At 48.8% G+C, this 19,661-nt stretch overlaps 1 protein-coding gene across 1 annotated transcript in view; it reads left to right on the forward strand.

The window, feature by feature from the left end:
- Window positions 1-19,661, forward strand: part of ITGA11 (integrin subunit alpha 11) — a 48,734-nt gene that overhangs the window by 4,406 nt on the left and 24,667 nt on the right. The window contains exons 2-3 of the mRNA XM_010170425.1: window positions 3,880-3,991; window positions 17,755-17,864. Of these exons, the coding sequence (XP_010168727.1) occupies window positions 3,880-3,991; window positions 17,755-17,864 (222 nt within the window). The remainder of the gene's footprint in view (window positions 1-3,879; window positions 3,992-17,754; window positions 17,865-19,661) is intronic.

The raw sequence follows: 19,661 nt of genomic DNA on the forward strand, positions 1-19,661 counted from the left end.
GGAATATGAGGAATTTTCCCTGGGGAAATTGGCAGGATCATAGAACCATGAAGGTTGGAAAAGACCTCCAAGATCATCAAGTCCAACTGCCAACCCAACACCACCATGGCCACTAAACCGTGTCCCGAAGGGCCATGTCTACGTATTTTTGAACACCTCCAGGGTTGGTGACTCCACCACTTCCCTGGGCAGCCTGTTCCAGTGCTTGACACCCTCTCAGTAATGAAATTTTTCCTCATATCCAATCTAAAAGAAGAAGAACCTGAGTGGACCTGGATACAAGTTCCCATGGGCTGGACTCAGCCACAGCCTTTGAGATGCTTCTCCCACCTATGTCGCTGCCCTGTGTCAGCTTGCCCTCTCTCCAGAAGCTCTGTGCTGAGCTGTGGAAGTGCTGGAGGCCAGGGAAGCAATCAAAGAAGTCAACTGCATTTTCCTCAGTCAAAAAAAAAAAGAAGGATATTTTTCTGGTGGCTCCACCATCCAAATCTCCTTAAATCACAAAAGTTTGGAGCAGAGGCAGTGAATTAAAGACCCAAACTTCTCACAGCAGCAGAAGCAGCTTTTGGGGCATCACAGAAAATGTTACAGCATCTTCCCAGAGTCCCTTTGCCGGCGGTGAATCCCGTTGCCTGCCCGTAGGATGCAGGCAGGAGGCACAGGCAGAGGTGTGGGCAAGAAGATGGTGCTGAGACCTCCAAGAACATCCCCCTCCCAGAGATTTCCCTTACACCAAGGACTTATTTTTATTCTTTTTGGCAAGAAAGGTGGCTTTTATTCCCAGTATTGTTTCCTAAATATGTTTCTTTTTTAATTATGATTATTATTATTTTTTCTTTTCAATTTTTGACCTGAGAAGAATCAAAAGTTTGGACTCAACAGAAGCTCCAGTTTGGAAAGGAGGCATTTGAGGCTTCCTGCCTTGGCAGCATTGCAAGCAAAACATGTGGCTTTTGGTCACTTATTTAGGACAATGATGTCACTCCTGACAAGAAAATGAGACTCGGTTCTTCGGGTTGCTAAATCTCCTTGACAACATCTCAAGAAGCTCCCATTAGTTTAAGCCAATTGAAAGACTCTCAGGGTTGGGTTTTTTTTGTTGTTGTTTTGGTTTTGTTTCCTTTCTGCCTCGAATGCACCCACATCTGTCAGCTTTCTGAAATTCCTCCCTTCTGCCATTCAACGCCTGGAAACTTTCTTCCAGATTATTTTGTTTTTTTCCAGCCCTGTTGTCTCTCCCAGTTCTCCATCCAAAGTGGGATGCTCCAGCACGGTGAGGGACATGAGCTCCTTGCAGCCCTTCTCTCTGCTCCCCCCAGTTCACAGACCTGTGAATTCTTATGAAGAATTCTCTATTTATTTGGGCTTTATGTTGCTTTTCATGACCAGCCTGGCTGGAGGCTACAGCTGCACCATGAGGTCCTAACGCGAGGAACCCCAGGATGAGGGTCCTCAACTTGTCCCAGCGTTCCTGCTCTCTGAAAACCTTCAGCTGGGGGCTCTGCAGTGCAAAATCAAAGTGCTGAGTGCCATAAAATCAGCAGCAAACCCATCATATCCTCCCTGAGACTTGCTCTGCACCCAAGGGATGAAGATGCCTCTGCATTAGCTGGAATTAAACCTTGCTTGAAATGCAGAACCCCTTCCCCAAAAGACTCCTCTTCTTCCAGCCAGGTCCAGGGTAGCACCCCATCTCACCAGTGGCAATGATGTGACACCCTAGGGTGCTCCTAGCAGCCCATCTCCTCATCCATCACTCCATCCCTTGCTCATCCCCTCACCCATCACCCCATCCCCTCAAATATCACCCCATCCCTTGCTCATCCCCTTCCCCATCCCACGCCCAGCACCCCATCCCCTCACCCATCACCCCATCCCTTGCCCATCACCCCATCCCATACCCATCACCCTGTCCCCTCACCCATCCCTTGCCCATCACCCCGTCCCCTCACCCATCACTCTTCTTGGTGGCCCATCCCGACCTCCATTTCTCCACTGGGTTAACTCAGAAGAGGTTTTAATTTGTTTTGTAATGTTAAATAAGGTCAAGCTACCACAAAATATGCTGGCTCTGATCCCCCCCCCCCGGTCCTCTCCTTTTTTGCTTTCTAGAATTTCTTTTTTGAAGGATTTTAAAGCTCTTTTCCTCAGCTCTCCTTGGCGAGAACCTGCGGGTTCTCTGCTCACAAAGCCAACGTTGCACATTTGTTCCTCTGACTGCAAAACATCAGGTTTCTCCCTGACATTCCTACTTATAAAAACACTTTCCATCTTGAATTTTTCTGCCTGGGAAGCAGCATTCCCAACCTCTCCTGTTGACAACCCCTTTATACCCCTAGAAGTACCAAATGTGATCCTTCTGCTGCTTTTAAAGCTGTCCTGCCTAGGGACACCAGGATCTTTTCTTTGCAACCATAGCTACCTTCAGCCCAAAGGTGAACGTAGAGTTGGGATGTCCTGGCTATTGTATATCCTGCCCTGTAGCACCATCTTCCATGCAGTTGCTCCTTGACCATGTCCCTCTATGCTTAAAATCACAGAATCGTAGTGGTTGGAAAAGACCTTTAAGATCATTGAGTCCAAACAGGAACCCAACACTGCCAATCCCACCTCTAACCCATGTCCCTGAGCACCTCGTCTGCCCGTCTGTTAAATCCCACCAGGGAAGGTGACTCCACCACCTCCCTGGCCAGCCTGTTTCAATGCTTGACAATCACAGAATCATTAAGGCTGGAAAAGACCTCCAAGATCATCAAGTCCAACCATCAACCCAACACCACCATGGCCACTAAACCATGTCCTGAAGTGCCATGTCTAAGTGTTTTTTGAACACCTCCAAGGATGGTGACTCCACCACTTCCCTGGGCAGCTTGTTCCAATGCTTGACAACCCTTTTGATGAAGGAGTTTCTCCCAATAACCAAACCCATGGGGAATATAATAGTGTAAATTAAAAACACCTCCTCGTAGAGGCCATGTAACATTTGCATCCAGGAACATCTGACATGGCCACACATGTCCTATGTACCCCCAGCCCATGGTCCCTGTGGGGTTATGTGGGGACGTGGTGGCGGCTGTCTCCACCACAAGCAAAAGCATTGCAGAGCAGTGCTGCCTGTCACAGGGGGTTTGAGGAGATGTTGGAGAGGAGGAGGGTGATCTCCTCTCCCTTCCCCATGTCCATCCTGGCAGCCTGGCTTTGGCTGATTCACTTTTACATCAGCCCAGAGGAAATATAATGTTTCCTTTATCATGCACCAGAAATGTGATTTCACTTTGGCAGCAGTGATGGGCACCAGCTCAGTGGTCTTGAGGAACACCTTGGTGCCTGCCAGGGTGAAGCTCCTTTGAAGGTGGGCTGTTCTTCAGGATGTGCACAGCTGTAGCCTCTAAGCCCTAAATGAACCCACTTAAAGCTGCAGCCGTGGGGTTGGCTCCTCCCCAGGGTTTCAGTGCTGGAGAGAGGAGTGCTGGGTGGCTGCAGGTGAGGTGGGGCTGGTGTTTTGGGTCTTGCAGTCTTTTCTCCATCACGGCTGGCCATGGGAATGCTGCACTGCAGAGCTGCTGTGATGGAGTAGAAACACCTCTGTCTTGCCTAGGACACTCCTAGGGCACGTTGTACGTTTTGGTGAAGCAGTGTTCTCAGAATGGTTGAGGTTGGAGGAACCTCTGGAGATCATCTAGTCCAAGCCCTGTTCAAGCAGGGTCAGCTGGAGCAGGTTGTCTAGGTCTTTGTCTGCTTGGGGTTTGAATATCTCCATGGGTGGAGACTGCACAGCCTCTTGGGGTGACCTGTTACAATCTCTGACCACAGGAAAACAGTGTTTTCTCCTACCATCTTAACACCTTGGCTGATGAGATCCTTCTTTTCTCTCCTCAGGGTTCAGTGACACCTTCAACATTGACACCAAGAGGCCCAAGATCATAGCTGGCTCGAAGGAGGCGTATTTTGGTTACACCGTGCAGCAGCACGACATCGGGGGCAAGAAATGGTGAGTGAGCTCTGTGCCAGGCTCAGGCGAGGAGGAGATCTAAAGCAACCTGCCCAAAATGCTGGGTATCTCCTCCAGCTCCATCTCACCACTGCTTTGGGGAGGGCAGTGCTCGAGCTTCAAGGGAAACCAGGTTTGCTCTTGGTGAGGCTGGTACCAAGCCAGCTTGGGCAAAGTAGAGACCAGAAACCATCTTCCTTTCAAAAAGAAGAGATTTATGTGGGAGATAATGGTGTGGTCTTTATTTGGTGGGTGGACATCTGTGGAGGATGCTGTGCTCTGGGTCCTGCACAGCTGCATCTTGGTGGCAGGTGCTGCACGTGGGGCTTTGCTCCAGGCAAGGTTCCCCAGGGTTCCTTGGCCTCCAACACTTGCTGGAAACCCATCTGGATTTTGGGTTGAGGCCATCCCGTTTTATATAGTTTCCATCAAAGGGTCGTAGTCTGCAGAAGTGCTCAGACCTGCCTGAGTCCATCAGGAGTGCAAGATGAGACTGGGATGGGCTTTGCTCAGGTTTTGGGTTTCGTGGCAGGTTTTGCTCCTTGCCAGGACTGATCCCTGCTGGGAGATCCCACACAGATGTTGGCAGAGGCCCTTGGTGCTCTGCAGGAAGACATCTGGATGCTGCGGTGATGAGGGCAGATCAAAAGCCCATGAAAGTCCTTGCAACTCAATTACTCCAGGTCTGAAGGGTCTGCTCCATGGGTGGATGAGAGCCAGGCTTCAGGCAGCAACCAAACATGTAATTAGTGCAGGTGGATACCCCTAAAATTAAAAAATCAGACCTGTGCTGCCTTTGTGTGACCTTTGCTGGTGCTGGCAGAGGACACGGGGCAAGACCTTGTCCTGTGTCCTCAAGCTGAGCTGACATTTCACTGCAAGGAGGAGCAGGGAGGTTTGTGCACCCAGTTAATGGGGTGACACTGATGCTGCAGCCCCCCTGTGCTGCATTAGTGCTGTGGGGGTCATCCCAGCTCTGATGCTCCCAGCTGCATCCCAGGGAGATGCTTGCAATTAAAACCAGGTTGATGTTTCCACTCTCTTGGTCACCATTTCCTTCCACCATCCAGCAGAGACCCAAGTTAATATTCATAGAAAGGGTTCTGAGGCATTGGAAGGGGTTGCCCAGGGCAGTGGTGGAGTCCCCATCCCTGGAGGGATTGAAGAGTCGTGTAGACACAGTGCTGAGGGACATGGGTTAGTCATAGGGGACTGGTCAGTGTTGGGTTCATGGTTGGACTCCATGAGCTTAAAGGGCTTTTCTAATCCAGGCCATGCTGGGATTCTGTGAATGGTGGGATAAGGTTCAGCTTTCCACTGGGAGCATCTGCTCTTGGCTGGGCTGGGAAGGGAGGAGCTGAGTCTCACCAGAAGTGTGACCATGCCAGGTTGCAGAGCATCCTTGTAGGGGGACATCCCCATGGTCCGTGGGCAGGTCTGCATGCAGCAGTTGGGGAGCTTTCTCCTACAGTTGACTTTCCCTGGGGCTGTGTTGGGGACTGGGTGGTTTCTTGGGATCCTTTTCATCCTCACTGTCCACAAACTTGTGTTATGGGACTATTTCCCAACCAGCCAGTTTACACCTAAACCAGCAGCCAGAAACATCTGGCATGGGACAGTCCTCCACCTTTCCTTCACTTGAGAACATGGATATTACCTCCAAGAAATGCTTTTTTTGGAGAGTAAAGAATTTTGAGCAGCCTGACAGCACAACTGCTGGTGGCCAAAGCCACCAGAGCACAACATAAACATGACTGTTGAGTAGTTCCAGTAAATAAAACAAACTCCTACAACATCCCCTGCTTGAGACGTGCCCTGAGTGGGGGTGGCTGACGTTAACAGGTGACGTTGCTTTGCTTGGTGTGAAGTCTTCGGTTCCAGTAAATAAAACAAACTCCTGCAACATCCCCTGCTTCAGACATGCCCTGAGTGGGGGTGGCTGACGTTAACGGGTGACGTTGCTTTGCTTGGTGTGAAGTCTTCCAACCTCATCTCCCTCCAGGTGATGCTGGAGCACTTCTGGGCAGCACCATGTGCTTCATTTCTGAGGGAATCTCAGCCCAGCCTGGTATCTCCAACCCTCACTTGCTCCTGGGCAGGTCCCAGGTGAGATGGTGGGATGGGGACCAGGCTCTCCAGGACAGTTGATATGAAGCTTCAGACTGTGCAAGCTCTTCATTTGCACAGAATTATTTTCTATCAGGATTGGATCTAAACCACCAACAATTTGGTGGTATTTGTGCTGGTGCCTACAGGTGACTCTGGCTCTGCAGAGGCATCTGCTGGGTCAGGGCTGAGCCTAGGAAAGGCTGTTCAGAGATCATAGGATCATAGAATACCAGGTTGGAAGGGACCTCAAGGATCCTCTGGTCCAACCTTTCTTGGCAAAATCACAGCGAAAGCAGATAAGGAGCAGGAACCAGGTGTCTTGACCATCACGTTCCTTCCTGCTTCTGGATAACATCCCTTTCCCATCTCTTCTCATCCTAAACCATGCCAAAAATCTCCCCTTGGAGGAGAGCAGCATAACCAGGTATGAAGGGCTCACAGGCACCTCACTCAAGGTGCTCATGTGCCACCATGCTCCTCAAATAACAAAATGCCATCTGTGGGTGCAGGTGGTAGGACACACCTCTGAGGCCACAGCTGAGCCTTGCTCCAGATTTCTGCCCCAAGTGAGCTCTCTGATGGAGAAACCCTGTGGAGATTGGTGGAAAACACCCATTTTAAAAATATTTTCAAGCCAATTGTAGCTGTAGATGCTGGTTTAGGCATGGTCCTGGCATGGGACTGCAATTCCCACGCCATTTGAGGGCTCTTCTGCTTTTTTCTCATGCCACCATCACTGATGGGGTGGTCAAGGGCTGGCTTCTCTTGAGGACCAGCAAAGGGAGGATTTTTGCCTCTTTTCCCAGCAGGACACTGGAGCAAAAACCAACTCTGGCTCATTTTGACCCTTCTCACATCTCTCCTGCCAACATCAAGCAGGACAAGCTGTAGTTTTCTCTTCTGTTGGTTCTTCTGCATGAAAAAAGATGGCTGTTCTCTGCAGAGAGTGAGTGTACGTGTACACACAAGCACAGCAGCTATTTGAATATGCAATTATGTCGTATAAAATATCTATTAAACATGGGGACACCGTTAAAAAAATGAAGCCACCATGACTCACTCTGGTTAAAGGAGAAATGACTGAACAAACAAAACATCTATAGTATAAACCAAGGACGTACAGAGCGGGGATAATAATCATGCTGAGCCTTGGCCAAGCCCAGGAGCTGGCAGGAGGTAGAAGTAGTGGAGATTTGAAGATGAGACTCCAGTTGCTGGGAAAGACAGAAGCCAGAGGAGTGTCCTTCAATTCCATCCCTCAGGAGTTTAACAAAATCCACTGAAATGGAGAAAAGCTCAGAGAAAGGTGATGGTTATCTCAGGTTCCTATAGGAGTGATGGTTATAACAACGTGCAGACACCCGGCTGCCAAATACCAAAAAACGTGGAATTTGAGGACTTTGGCACCTATCCGGCAGTCTGAGTCTTTTCATGCTGATTTTGGCTGGTGTGGGTGGTTTTAGAAGGGTTTCAAAGGAGATTTTATATATATATATTTTAATATATATGTATATCTATGTCTAGGCATATTTGAGTGTATGTATATACACAAATTTAGATAGAATATTCTGTAGGTATATTTTTAGTTGTAATTATTTCCCTTTTTCTAACCTTTTGGAGAAGGAGCCAGATCATTTGCACGCGAGGGCTGCAACTTCAAACCTGAGAGTGGAAAAACTGGGAGGAAAGAATTCAGATTAAAATCCCTTTGGGGGAAAAAAAATATGCTTGGATATACACTGCTCGAAAAGCTCATCAGTTTGTGGGGTGGCTTTTTTTCTGCTCACCGTCTTCCTGAGTAGTGGGTGGCTTTCAGACCTCTCTCTCTCAACACTTTCTCTCCCTTTTTCATTAAGCTGGAGATGCAACTCAAGTACCTTTTCCAAGTAGGTGAATGGAAAAAATGACACTGGGCTATGGAAAGTCATCCTACTGGGCAACGTCGCGTCGTACCACAGTGGTCAGGCAGCGTTCCTGGTGCAAGCAGTGCTCCATGTTACAGGGTCTGAGCATCCCAGTCCACAGCACTGGGCATCTTGGGTGAAAACTGGGGGAAATGGGAGCTCCCCATGCTTGGGGTAAAGTGGCCTGGCAGGAATTTTGGCAGAAGGAGAGGGAGATACTGTGAGGGTGTTGACCCGAAGGGGTGACTTGGCTTGGAGCTGTTCCTCTGCCCCTCGAGTGCTGGGTTCAGTGTTGGGCCCCTGAGTCCAAGAAGGACATGGAGGTGCTGGAGCGTGTCCAGAGAAGGGCAACGGAGCTGGGGAAGGGTCTGGAGCACAAGTGTGCTGAGTTCCCTTGTGGCTGAGGGAACTGGGGGTGTTGAGCCTGGAGAAAAGGAGGCTGAGGGGAGACCTTCTGGCTCTGTGCAAGTCCCTTGGAGGAGGGTGGAGAGAGGTGGGGGTGGGTCTGTTCAACCAAGGCCCAAGGGACAGGACAAGAGGAAATGGGCTCCAGTTGTGGCCAGGGCAGTTGAGATGGGATGTGAGGAAGAATTTCTTTGCTGAAAGGGTTCTGAGGCATTGGAAGGGGTTGCCCAGGGCAGTGGTGGAGTCCCCATCCCTGGAGGGATTGAAGAGTCGTGTAGACACAGTGCTGAGGGACATGGGTTAGTCATAGGGGACTGGTCAGTGTTGGGTTCATGGTTGGACTCGATGAGCTTCAAGGGCTGCAACGCGCCGGCTTCTGTCTGCGGATTGAAAGTTTCCAGCTATGTGAAAAATGAAGCTTGAGAAGAACTGGCTGTGGAAGGAAAACCCTGGGAATAAACATCCATTAGCCTTCAGAAAGCTGTAAAAATAATAAATAGAGCATTCCCGAGTTGGCTGAGGCCAGGGCTTTGCTGATGCTGCTGGCAAGGTGGCATGGCTGGGGACTGGGTCACCAGTTGTGTTGGTAGCCAGGTGGCTTTCAAGGGCTCTGGGTCTAATGTTTGGGGTGCTGGGTGCTCTTTAGCTGCTCCTTCCCTCGCCAGCTTGTATCTTGTGCTGGTCTGACCCCCACTTTGCAGCGAAGTGGTGATGTGAAGGCTGCCCAGAGAAGTTGTGGAGTCTCCTTCTCTGGAGACATTCAAAACCCACCTGGACACCTTCCTGTGTGACCTACTGTAGGTGATCCTGCTCTGGCAGGGGGGTTGGACTGGGTGATCTTTTGAGGTTCCTTCCAACCCCCACCATTCTGGGTGATTCTGTGAAGCCTCAGTGCAGGGTTTGACCCCCTTGAACATCTCCCCATATCCAGAGCTCATCCTTGCAGGCACCTCAGGACTAACCCTCCCCTCCAAGGAGGGGGGACAGCCCTCAGCCCCCATCCCCACAGCTGCTCCAGGCACAGACATGACGTTTCCAGTCTGAGAACGGCCAAAGGGAAAAGGAGGAGGGAGAGGAGAGGAGAGAAAAATCTGCTCGGTGGATTTAAAGCCATAATTGTGCTGATCTGGAAAAACAGTTAAAAGAGTTTTGCTATTTCCCTACTACTGCGAGAGGTTTTCTTGGCTGGGATTCTCCTGTGGCTTGGCCAGTGCCCCAGAGCTCGGATTATTTTGGTGAAAGGGTACATAACTGCAAAGCATTCCTCCAGCGTGGGGATAACGTCTGCTCCCAGTTCTCCTTCCCACCACGCCGGGGCTGCAGGGTGCAGGGTGATGTAGCAGCTCATCCCATCTCCTTTGAGGAGGTTGTCCAATTTTTGGTACATATGGGGTCTTTTCTTCCAGAAAATCACATATTTTTTGTTATTAGGATCATTGGGCTCTTTGGGGCTGGTTGGTACCTGGCACCTTCTCAGGTGGACATAGGACATCTGACATTCCTGAGGCAGACCTTCCTTGACTTAGATCAGTGTGGTTGTCGCAGGCTCTGGGGTTGGTTTGCATCAGCTGGTTAGGCCATTGCATTATTTTTTTATTATCTTATTAATTATTATTTTTTTTAAAGCATTTGGTCTAATCAGAAAAATAGATGTGATCTGGTGTTACTCGCTGTAGGATTTGCAGAAGAGAAGGGCTCGTGGAAGGATGTCCCCTTGCAGGTAAACCCAGTCAGTTAACACTCTTCCTGGTTGGTGGTGGGCTGAAAGAGGAAGACAAAGGTCCAACAAAAAAGCAAAACTCACCTGGTGGGTTTTTTTCTACAAGGGACCCAAAAAGAGGCAAAAATGGAAACGAGGATTTGGGCTACACGATGAATCTGGCAGGTAGAGAGTGGCTGCCCCACAAGCACCTACTCTCTTCCAGTTTCAAGCCATCACCCCTTGTTCTCTCACTCCCTGCCCTTGGCCAAAGTCCCTCCCCAGCCTTCCTGGAGCCCCTTCAGGTACTGGGAGGCCACTAGAAGGTCTCCCTGGAGCCTTCTCTTCTCCAGGCTGAACAGCCCCAGCTCTCTCAGCCTGTCCTCACAGCAGAGCTGCTCCAGCCCTCGCATCATCCTGGTGGCCTCCTCTGCACTGGCTCCAGTAGCTCCATGTCCTTGTGCTGTTGGTGGCCCCAGAACTGGATGCAATAATAATGGGTGACTGTTGAAAGCAAGAGTCACCTGGTAAGAACTGGAATCACAGATCAGGGTTTGCTTTGGAAACCTCCAGAAGAAAGCCAGAGATCACACGAGTCCTGATGGACACGTGCAACTCACAAAGAACATGGACCAACAACTCCAAACATCGCAGTGGAAACCCGCGGTCGGGCCAAGGATCGCTGCTGTAAACACCTCTTCATTACAATATCCCTCAGCAAAGAGGAAAAAATGACACCAGGAAAAATAAGAAAGTATCATTACTGCTGACCACAATGTTCTGCGAGTTCCTCAGACGTGTTCTGCAACCCGCCCATCACCGGTTATTTTAAGGAGAGCGCCGGTGATTTTGCTCACTGAGATGTGGGGGCTTAGACCCTGCCTGCCTCCCTGTCCTGCTCCTGGGTCCCCATGGGGCTGTTCCTGTGATGTGGCCCCTCAGCGTGGAGGGACGTGTCCCACCAGGTCCTGCCCGGCCATGGGAGGGGTTTGCAGATGTGTTGTGGAAATGGGCTGTGTAATTAGGAGCATCCATTCCCGGCTCTGTCCGGCATGCAGAGCAGCTGGATGAATTATAGTTGTGTTTGTGTTTGGTTTTGCAACGAGAGGGGTTGTTATAAAGTGGAGAAAACATTGATTAACCTTTAAAAAAAACAATGACCAAGGGTGCTTGTGTGCACTGGTGGCAGCTGGATGGTCTCCTGCAGGTGTTCCCTGGGCAGGAGGGGATGGGGATGAAGCTCATGCCCAGGAGTGGGTCTGGTCCCAGTCACCTTCACTCCATGTGCTGGACTCTGTGGGATTGGTGGGATCCAAACCTCAAAGCAAGGATGTGCATCATCTTGGGAGAGAAATCCCCCCAAAACCCATCAAATGTGGGGATGGAGCACTGCAACTGCTCTGTCATTAGTGGGTTGTTTATTAATTGGGGTAATATCATAGAATCAGAGAATTCTTTGGTTGGACAAGACCTTTGAGGTCATAAAGTCCAACCATATATGTCCACTACTAAACCAGATCTCTGAGCACCTCATATACCTATCTTCTAAACACCTCCAGGGATGAGGACTCAACCTATGGCAAACCTCAACCATACCTCAACTTCCCTATGCAGCTCATCCCAGTGCCTGGAATGAGAGCTGGAATACTTCCTCTTGTGAAAATGATTAAATACAGTAGAACAGAACAATTGAGCAGCATCTCAGCTCCACCATTTCTCATATATAATCTTATCAAAATACACAATTGGTTGGCTAAAAATATATTGCTCGAGTCTGCCCATAGTTGAGCAGAGTGGAATATATTGTTTGTAAAATGATAAACCATTTTCTCCAGGATTAAATTACAATTGTTTTTTTTTTATTTATAGATATATTTATTTACTTATAGCTTTTATATGCATGAAATAACTATGAGGAGCACAGGGAGATTTGGGGTGAGTGAGAGGCCCCAGTGCATCCACCAGGAATGCTTCTGCTGAGGGGGTGGTTTCTCAGGTATTCGATGGGTAAATTAATCTTGCAAAGGGTGTCACGTTCCCCTGCAATCACTGTTGAATAACGAGCCCAATGGTAATGAGTGGACCCAAAGCTGGGTGTTGGAGAAGATCCTGTCCAGAGCTGGGTGAAGGACATCAGCCCAGAAGCAGTGCTGGGGCTGGAGATGATTTGGAATAGATTGGGATGAGATGATGTTCCACACAGGAGAGAAGGATGTGGATGAAACAACCATGACCCAGAGGAGCATCCTCTCCTGGGTAGCAGTGCCTGGGGACATTGTCCCTCATGGAGTGTGGTGGGTTTCCAAACCACTGAAGGGTAATGGAAACCTGATGCAGATGGTGCAAATACCTCCCCGCTGTAACCATCCTCTTCATCTTCCTCCCCTGCCACATGCCCTGGGTCAGCTCCCAGGCTGCTGCCAGGCAGGAGAACAAAGGTTTGCATCACCCCTGGCTTTGTGCACCATGCTTCTTCAAAACTGCTTTTGGAATGGACCCAACTGACGTTATTTAATACGCCGTTAACCCAGAGCACATCAGGATGGCCTGTTGGTCCTCCCAGACCTGATGCTCCTCACTACTAACCTGTGCTCCCTCCCTGGCTGCTCCTGGCCCATGGGATTGTTCTGCAGAGAGACCAAAAAAAATCAGTTTATCATCTTCTGATATCCCTGCTGCACCTCCCTGGGCTTTGGACAGTGCTAAGGGATGGATCTGGGTTTAATAATGTCATCACCATCCACTCAGACTCCCTCTAAGAGACTGTGATGGAGGTCACCTGGCACTTGGGCACTGCTTTCTGTCCCAGGCATGTTTCTGTGGTGGCCCTTGGTCACCAACACGTGGGTTTTCTCTGCTCATGGTGAGCAGAACTGGCTGAAGCAGCAGTCTGCCCATTGCTGTCCATGCAAGACGATGGGATTGGCACCATCAGCAGAGCTGTCCTGCCTTGCCTGTGCTCTTCAGTGGAACCATCTTGTATTTAGAGATGAAAAAATCACCACAGATTGATAAAATAATTTGTTAGAGGCCACACAGAAAGCTGCTGTCAGACCAAGGACTCCTTCTCAGGTCCCACATCCTCCTGTGCCATCATCTCTTTGACTCCTCCACCATTTCTGTCTCTCCTTGGACTCCCACAAAGAATTTTTTTTCCACCGTTACCAATGTGGAGAAAACCATTTCAAAGTCTGTTCCTTTGTCCCACTCCTTCCAAGGAACCCTGATCCCATTTTAAGTTTTCCACAGCTGAACTCTCCCTTTCCTGAACCTCCTTAATCACTTCTTCATCCAGTTCCATCTTGAATAAATTAACTGCAAGTGAATTTTGCCTTGCAGGAGATTAAGTGTCCCATTGATTGAAAAATCCTGTGAAAAGCAGAGTTGTTTCTCCATTCCTCCCTAATCCTCCCATTCCTGGATCACCAACTAGACATACCTTCCCTTCCTGATTTCTTTCCATTTTAATCAAAATATCTTAAGGCTCAAAATGAGATTTGCAACCTCTTTGTGATGCACCCAAGGAGTTTTTTCCCAATTCAAAGAAGGGGAAATGGGTTTAAGCTGAAAGAGGGGAGGTTTAGATGAGATATTAGGAAGAAGTTCTTCACTGTGAGGGTGGTGAGACACTGGAACAGGTTGCCCAAGGAAGTTGTAGATGCCCCCTCCCTGGAAGTGTTCAAGGCCAGGCTGGATGAGGCTTTGAGCAACCTGGTCTAGTGGAAGGTGTCCCTGCTGATGGCAGGGGGGTTGGGACTGGATGATCTTGAAGGTCCCTTCCAATCCAAACCATTCCATGATTCTATAATTCCCTTAAAAAAAAATGAGGACTTTGCTGGATGAAGACAGGCTGAGGGGTCTACCAGAGGTTGGAGTAGGGGGTTGTCATGTGTATGGGGTGAGGGGTTGAGCTATTTCCAGGTAAAAATGCTGTTTAATTTTCAAGCCATTTAACTCTGTGCCAAGTTTCTCATGGCAACGTTGGCTCCTCCATCACCTGATGCCTTCAGATCAGGGACGGATGTTTTTGTGGGAGATGTTTGCTCCAGTCAAACATAATTTATTGGGGTTTTTTTTTTACTGAGATACCTGGTAGGAATTAATATTTGTGACACAAGGAATTTCATCAGATAATGTTTTGACTAAGGGGGGGGGGGGAAATTACCCCAATAATTCGATCAATACGGAGCAGCTGTGACTGTAACTGGTTTGGAGACGGAAGCACAGCAGCGTTTCGGGTCGCCGTGTCATGCTGTGCACGTCACTCGTGTGCACGTGTAATGAAATCATTTTTAAAAAGCAAAACTAAAATACAAATTGAGCTTGCCACATCATTTTAATGTTTGCTGTGAGACTTGCCCAGCAGCCACGGACACAGGGAAGCAGGACCCAGCTTTGCTGGCGAAGCAGAGATTGAGTTTCCACTCCCCACGCTGCAGAGGCTCCTCGGGTGTTTCCACCAACAGCTTGATTTTCCTTTTTATTTTCCTTTTTTGTTTTGTTTTTTTTTCCCAGGATGAAAGTTAAAAATACGTCCTCAAACATGTTGCTCTCCTCAAACATGTTTCTCTGAGCAGTCTGCTCAGTTTAATCCCTTTTTTTTTTCCTTTTTTTATTTTTTTTGCTTTTGTTTTCCCCAGAAGGCACGCATGAAAAGGAAGGCGAGGGCGGGCTTGTTTGGTTCTGATTTTCTTCTAAAACTTCATTTATTAGCCAAGTTGTGACGCAAGGGCCTGCAGTTTCTCTCTGTGCAGAAGTTTTCTGCTTGTTTAGCATCAAACTCTGGCTGGGGTGGGGGTTTGCAACCCTCTAGAGAGCAAGAAGGAGGAGATTTGGGGTGACCCAAGGGGGTGTGGGGAAGGAGAGAGCTGGGATCGAGCAGGGAATGGGTTGAGTGATTTGGGATGGAGCAGGGAATGGGCTGGGTGGTTTGGGATGGAGCAGGGAATGGGTTGAGTGATTTGGGATGGAGCAGGGAATGGGTTGAGTGATTTGGGATGGAGCAGGGAATGGGCTGGGTGGTTTGGGATGGAGCAGGGAATGGGCTGGGTGGTTTGGGATGGAGCAGGGAATGGGCTGGGTGGTTTGGGATGGAGCAGGGAATGGGCTGGGTGGTTTGGGATGGAGCAGGGAATGGGTTGAGTGATTTGGGATGGAGCAGGGAATGGGCTGGGTAGTTTGGGATGGAGCAGGGAATGGGTTGAGTGATTTGGGATGGAGCAGGGAATGGGCTGGGTAGTTTGGGATGGAGCAGGGAATGGGTTGAGTGATTTGGGATGGAGCAGGGAATGGGCTGGGTAGTTTGGGATGGAGCAGGGAATGGGTTGAGTGATTTGGGATGGAGCAGGGAATGGGCTGGGTAGTTTGGGATGGAGCAGGGAATGGGTTGAGTGATTTGGGATGGAGCAGGGAATGGGCTGGGTAGTTTGGGATGGAGCAGGGAATGGGTTGAGTGATTTGGGATGGAGCAGGGAATGGGCTGGGTGGTTTGGGATGGGATTTTTTTAATATATATATATTTTTTAAGGAAAAAAATATAATGGAGAGGTCAGGTTTACAAAGCACAGAGGAAAGGAAGAAGTTTGTAAGCAACCTGGTGCTTGAGGGATCATCCCTGCAACCAGCACCTTTCAAACAGCTGGAAAAACCTTTTCCCAAGCTGCCAAGTTTCCATGAGAATTTGACAGCTTCAGCGAATGAATCATTTCAATTTAACTGAAAAGGGAAAACAATGCCATTGTCTTTGGGACAGAAAAAATTCTGGTTTCCTGAGCATCACAACCCCTTTGCATTCATGGCAGAGTCTGTAAATATTTGGTTTTTCCTTTGAGCTTCCAGTCCTGCCTTAGGGCTGCGGAACTGGGAGAACTGGTGGTTTGCCCCCCATCATCGTCTCCTATTTGAAAGAGTTGCTTTGACTTAATAACTGCTGCTGTTGGAGAATAGTTGTTAATGGCTAGTGTGATAATATTAATATGTTGATTATTAATTAATGGGAAAGTCCCAGCTGGGATTATCCTGCTGTGAGCTGGGGGGACACATCGTGGTGGAGCTGTTCTAAGAATTTAATATTAAATCCTGCTTAACTCTTCTATTGGAAGAAGACTTAAAAAATGAGAAACATCATCTTCTCAGGTATCTCAACCTGTATTTCTTTTCATCTTTAAGGTCTTTTTCTGTCCCTTTCCCACACCATTCCTTACATTTCACATCTTCCAGGTCTCTGACCATGAGCATCGATAGTGCAGCAGAAGCAGAGGGACACAGGTCAGGGAGAAGGTACCACATTTCCTCAGATGCTGTTGAGAATGGCTCCAAATGGTTATTATTTTCCCCATAATTAATCTCCTCGTTAGCAATGAAGCTGTCAGACAGGAAATATTTCCATGAGAATCCTTAAATGGTGCTTAGATTTTTTGGAAGTTTTAATTTGGTGAGCAATTCCGTTTTCTAGTGATTCAATAAAAGAATGAGGGTTTAGTGTCTTTGTAGAAGAAACATTTAAAAAAAGGGAAAAAAAATAATACCATTTGTGGTCTAAGAGGGAACATCTGTGCTGGGGACGGTCGTTTTGCCAGCTGCTGGGTAGGGTGGTGTAGAACAAAGAAGATCCTGTTTTATCTGGTGATCCGGACCCGGCCGGTTGTATCCACCGATAGGATTTTGAAAGCAAACAAAAGCAACGGAGTAGATTTATTTTGGGCTAACACATTGGGAGCAGAAGATGCCAATAACTCGTGGTTCGGGGTATTTTTGAACTATCCTGGAAGGAATGGTCAAATTCCTCAGGTTCTGCTCTTTTCCTCCTTTGGTTTGCTGGTTTGGACTATTCTGGTCAAGTCCAGAAGAAAAAGTGAGAAGAATGCTTGTAATGTCCCAGATCCATCCCAGCCATGGTGGGTGAACGTGTTTTTATCAGCTCCTCTTACTTTAGAGGCCAGATAGATGCCCAATGTCCTCACCCACCGCTGAGCTGGAGATCCTAATGCAAGGCTCCTAAGTGAACAACCTCAGGTCAGAGCAAAACTCCTGGAAATTCACTTTTCCAGCTTCTTAGTGGGGAACAAAAATCCCTGTGGATCCCAGTGTGAGTTGCCATCACTGCTACACCTGCTCCTTGCTATTCCCCTGGGTATTGCTGGGCAGAACTCCTTCCTACACATCTGTGTCCTGAAGACAATCCTGGCATGAAAATGTTCCTACTTGAAGCCGTGGTGAGAAGGGACATCTCTGTTCTCCTGGTGGGACCAGCTGTGCCCACCATGGGACTTCAGATGGATGCTGAAGGTTTTGGTGCTGCTGCTGGCCACGAGCTGAGGAGGTGATGGGGGTAGCCCAGTCCTCCCTGTGCCATCAGATGGTTTTGCAGACCTTGCTGGCTGCCAGATGCCAATAACTCATTTGCCCCGTTGCAGCTGATGGGTATTAATTCCAAGCAGCAGTGAGTCATTGTCCCCAGCTGTCATGGGAAGGGGACGTGGAAATAACACTTTTGCACGATGATCCCCCAGCAAGGGATCATCTCCTGACCACATACCAGGGGCTTGGGCTGGTAATCATTTTATTCCCCTCCAGTAGTGGCCGTGGGTTTGCTCCCACACCACCCACCCAGTCTCTGGGCACTGACCGACTCCTCTTTCCCACAGGCTGGTGGTGGGAGCTCCCTACGAGACCAATGGTCAGCAGAAGACAGGAGATGTCTACAAGTGCCCAGTGACCAGTGACACCCACAGCAACTGCACCAAACTCAACCTAGGTATGGCAGGGTGAGGGGCAATGGGGCATCTTTAACACCATGATTTTTATCACTGCTCTGGTCTGTAAAGCTGCACCTTGTCACGTTGCTCAGATTCATGGAATCCTAGAATGTGGTGAGCTGGACGGGACCCACCAGGATGATGGAGTCCAACTCCTGTCCCTGCACAGGACAATCCCAACATTCACACCATGTCCCTGAGGGCCTTGGCCAAATGCTGCTGGAATCTTGTCAGGCTTGGTGCCATGAGCACCTCCCTGGGGAGCCTGTGCCAGTGCTCCACCACCCTCTGCCTCAAGAACCTTTTCCTCATGGCCAACCTCACCCTCCCCTGACACATCTTCCTGCCATTCCCTCTGCTCCTGGCATTCGTTGGTGGCCAGAGAGAAGAGATCAGCACCTGCCCCTCCTCTTCCTCTGGGGGGGAAGTTCTAGACCACGATGAGATCTCCTCTCAGTCTCCTCTTCTCCAGGCTGAACAAACCAAGTGACTCCAGCCTCTCCTCACACCCTTCCCCTCTAAACCCTTCACCAATTCTATGGTCCTTTGCTGCCCAAAGTGGGACACTCAAGGGGCATGTCCCCAGCTCAGTGGGGAATGTGAGAGCTGAGGACTTTCTCATGGTCCTGAGGAGCATCGCTGGGGTTTGGGGACAAGGCCTGGGATTTTTTTACCACTGGAGCAGCTGGAGCAGCCATTCTCACTTTATTTTTCATCATTATGAATCTGAACTGTCCTGGGTTTCTACCAGAGCTGATAAGAGAGGAGGAACTTTGCATCATCCACAATGTTTGATTGATTGGCTCCAAATACTATTTTTTAAAAAACATTGTTTTCTTTCTTTTTTGTTGTTGTTGTTATTTGCTATGAGAACATCCAGATTCTTCGAGGAAATAAATCACCTCTGTGTATAAATTCAACTCTTGCTAAAAAAGCAATCTTTTTCCCATTGGAAACAAGCTTCAAATGAAAAGATCTGTTCCGTGAGCGCATCCTAGTTTAATTTTTTTCCCCCAATTAACTTGTCTAGTTAGCACAATCCGCTGAGTAAAACCAGACGTGGAGCTGCCCCAGGGGGATGCCAAGCTGACAGTCAACATGCAGCAGAGATGAGTAGCGTGGAGAAGCACCCACTGAGGTGGGACCAGAGCTCTGCCTTTTCCCATGCCAAGTGGGATGCACAAGCTGGTGGGGAGCATCCTGGGGTACCAGAGCAGGACAGTGGGGTGTCAGCATCTGCTACCAGCAGAATAACGTGGGCTAAAGCCTCTTTTTTTTGGCTTTGTGGGGCTGAGAGCCAAGGTTGGTCCACAAGGGTGAAGCCAGGGTGTTGCTGGAGGCTGAGCTCCCTTGAGCTCTGGGTTGTGGATCTCAGTTTCTGAACCTCTTCTCAATTTAAACCTCAGCAAGAAATTTCCAGATGTCACTGTCAACAAAATCAACCCCCTAATTTTACCATTAATTGCACAATTCCCTCCTTCTCAGTTTGCTTCTTGGGCAAAAGAGCAAAGGGGGAGCAGTGGGTCATGGAATCTTGGTACATGGAATCACAGACTGGTTTGGGTTGGAAGGGATATTTAAAGGTCATCTAGTCCCAACCCTCTGCAGTGACAGGGACATCTTCAACCAGACCAGGTTGCTCAGAGCCCCGTCCAACCTGACCTTGAATGTTTCCAGGGATGGGGCTTCTACCACCTCTCTGGGTAACCTGTACTGGTGTTTCACCACCCTCACCATAAAAAATTTCTTCCTTCCATCTGATCTAAATCTCCCTTTTTTTTAGTTTAAAATCATTT

Source organism: Antrostomus carolinensis, unplaced genomic scaffold (assembly GCF_000700745.2).
Source record: "Antrostomus carolinensis isolate BGI_N321 unplaced genomic scaffold, ASM70074v2 scaffold18866, whole genome shotgun sequence".
Taxonomy (NCBI): Eukaryota; Metazoa; Chordata; class Aves; order Caprimulgiformes; family Caprimulgidae; genus Antrostomus; species Antrostomus carolinensis.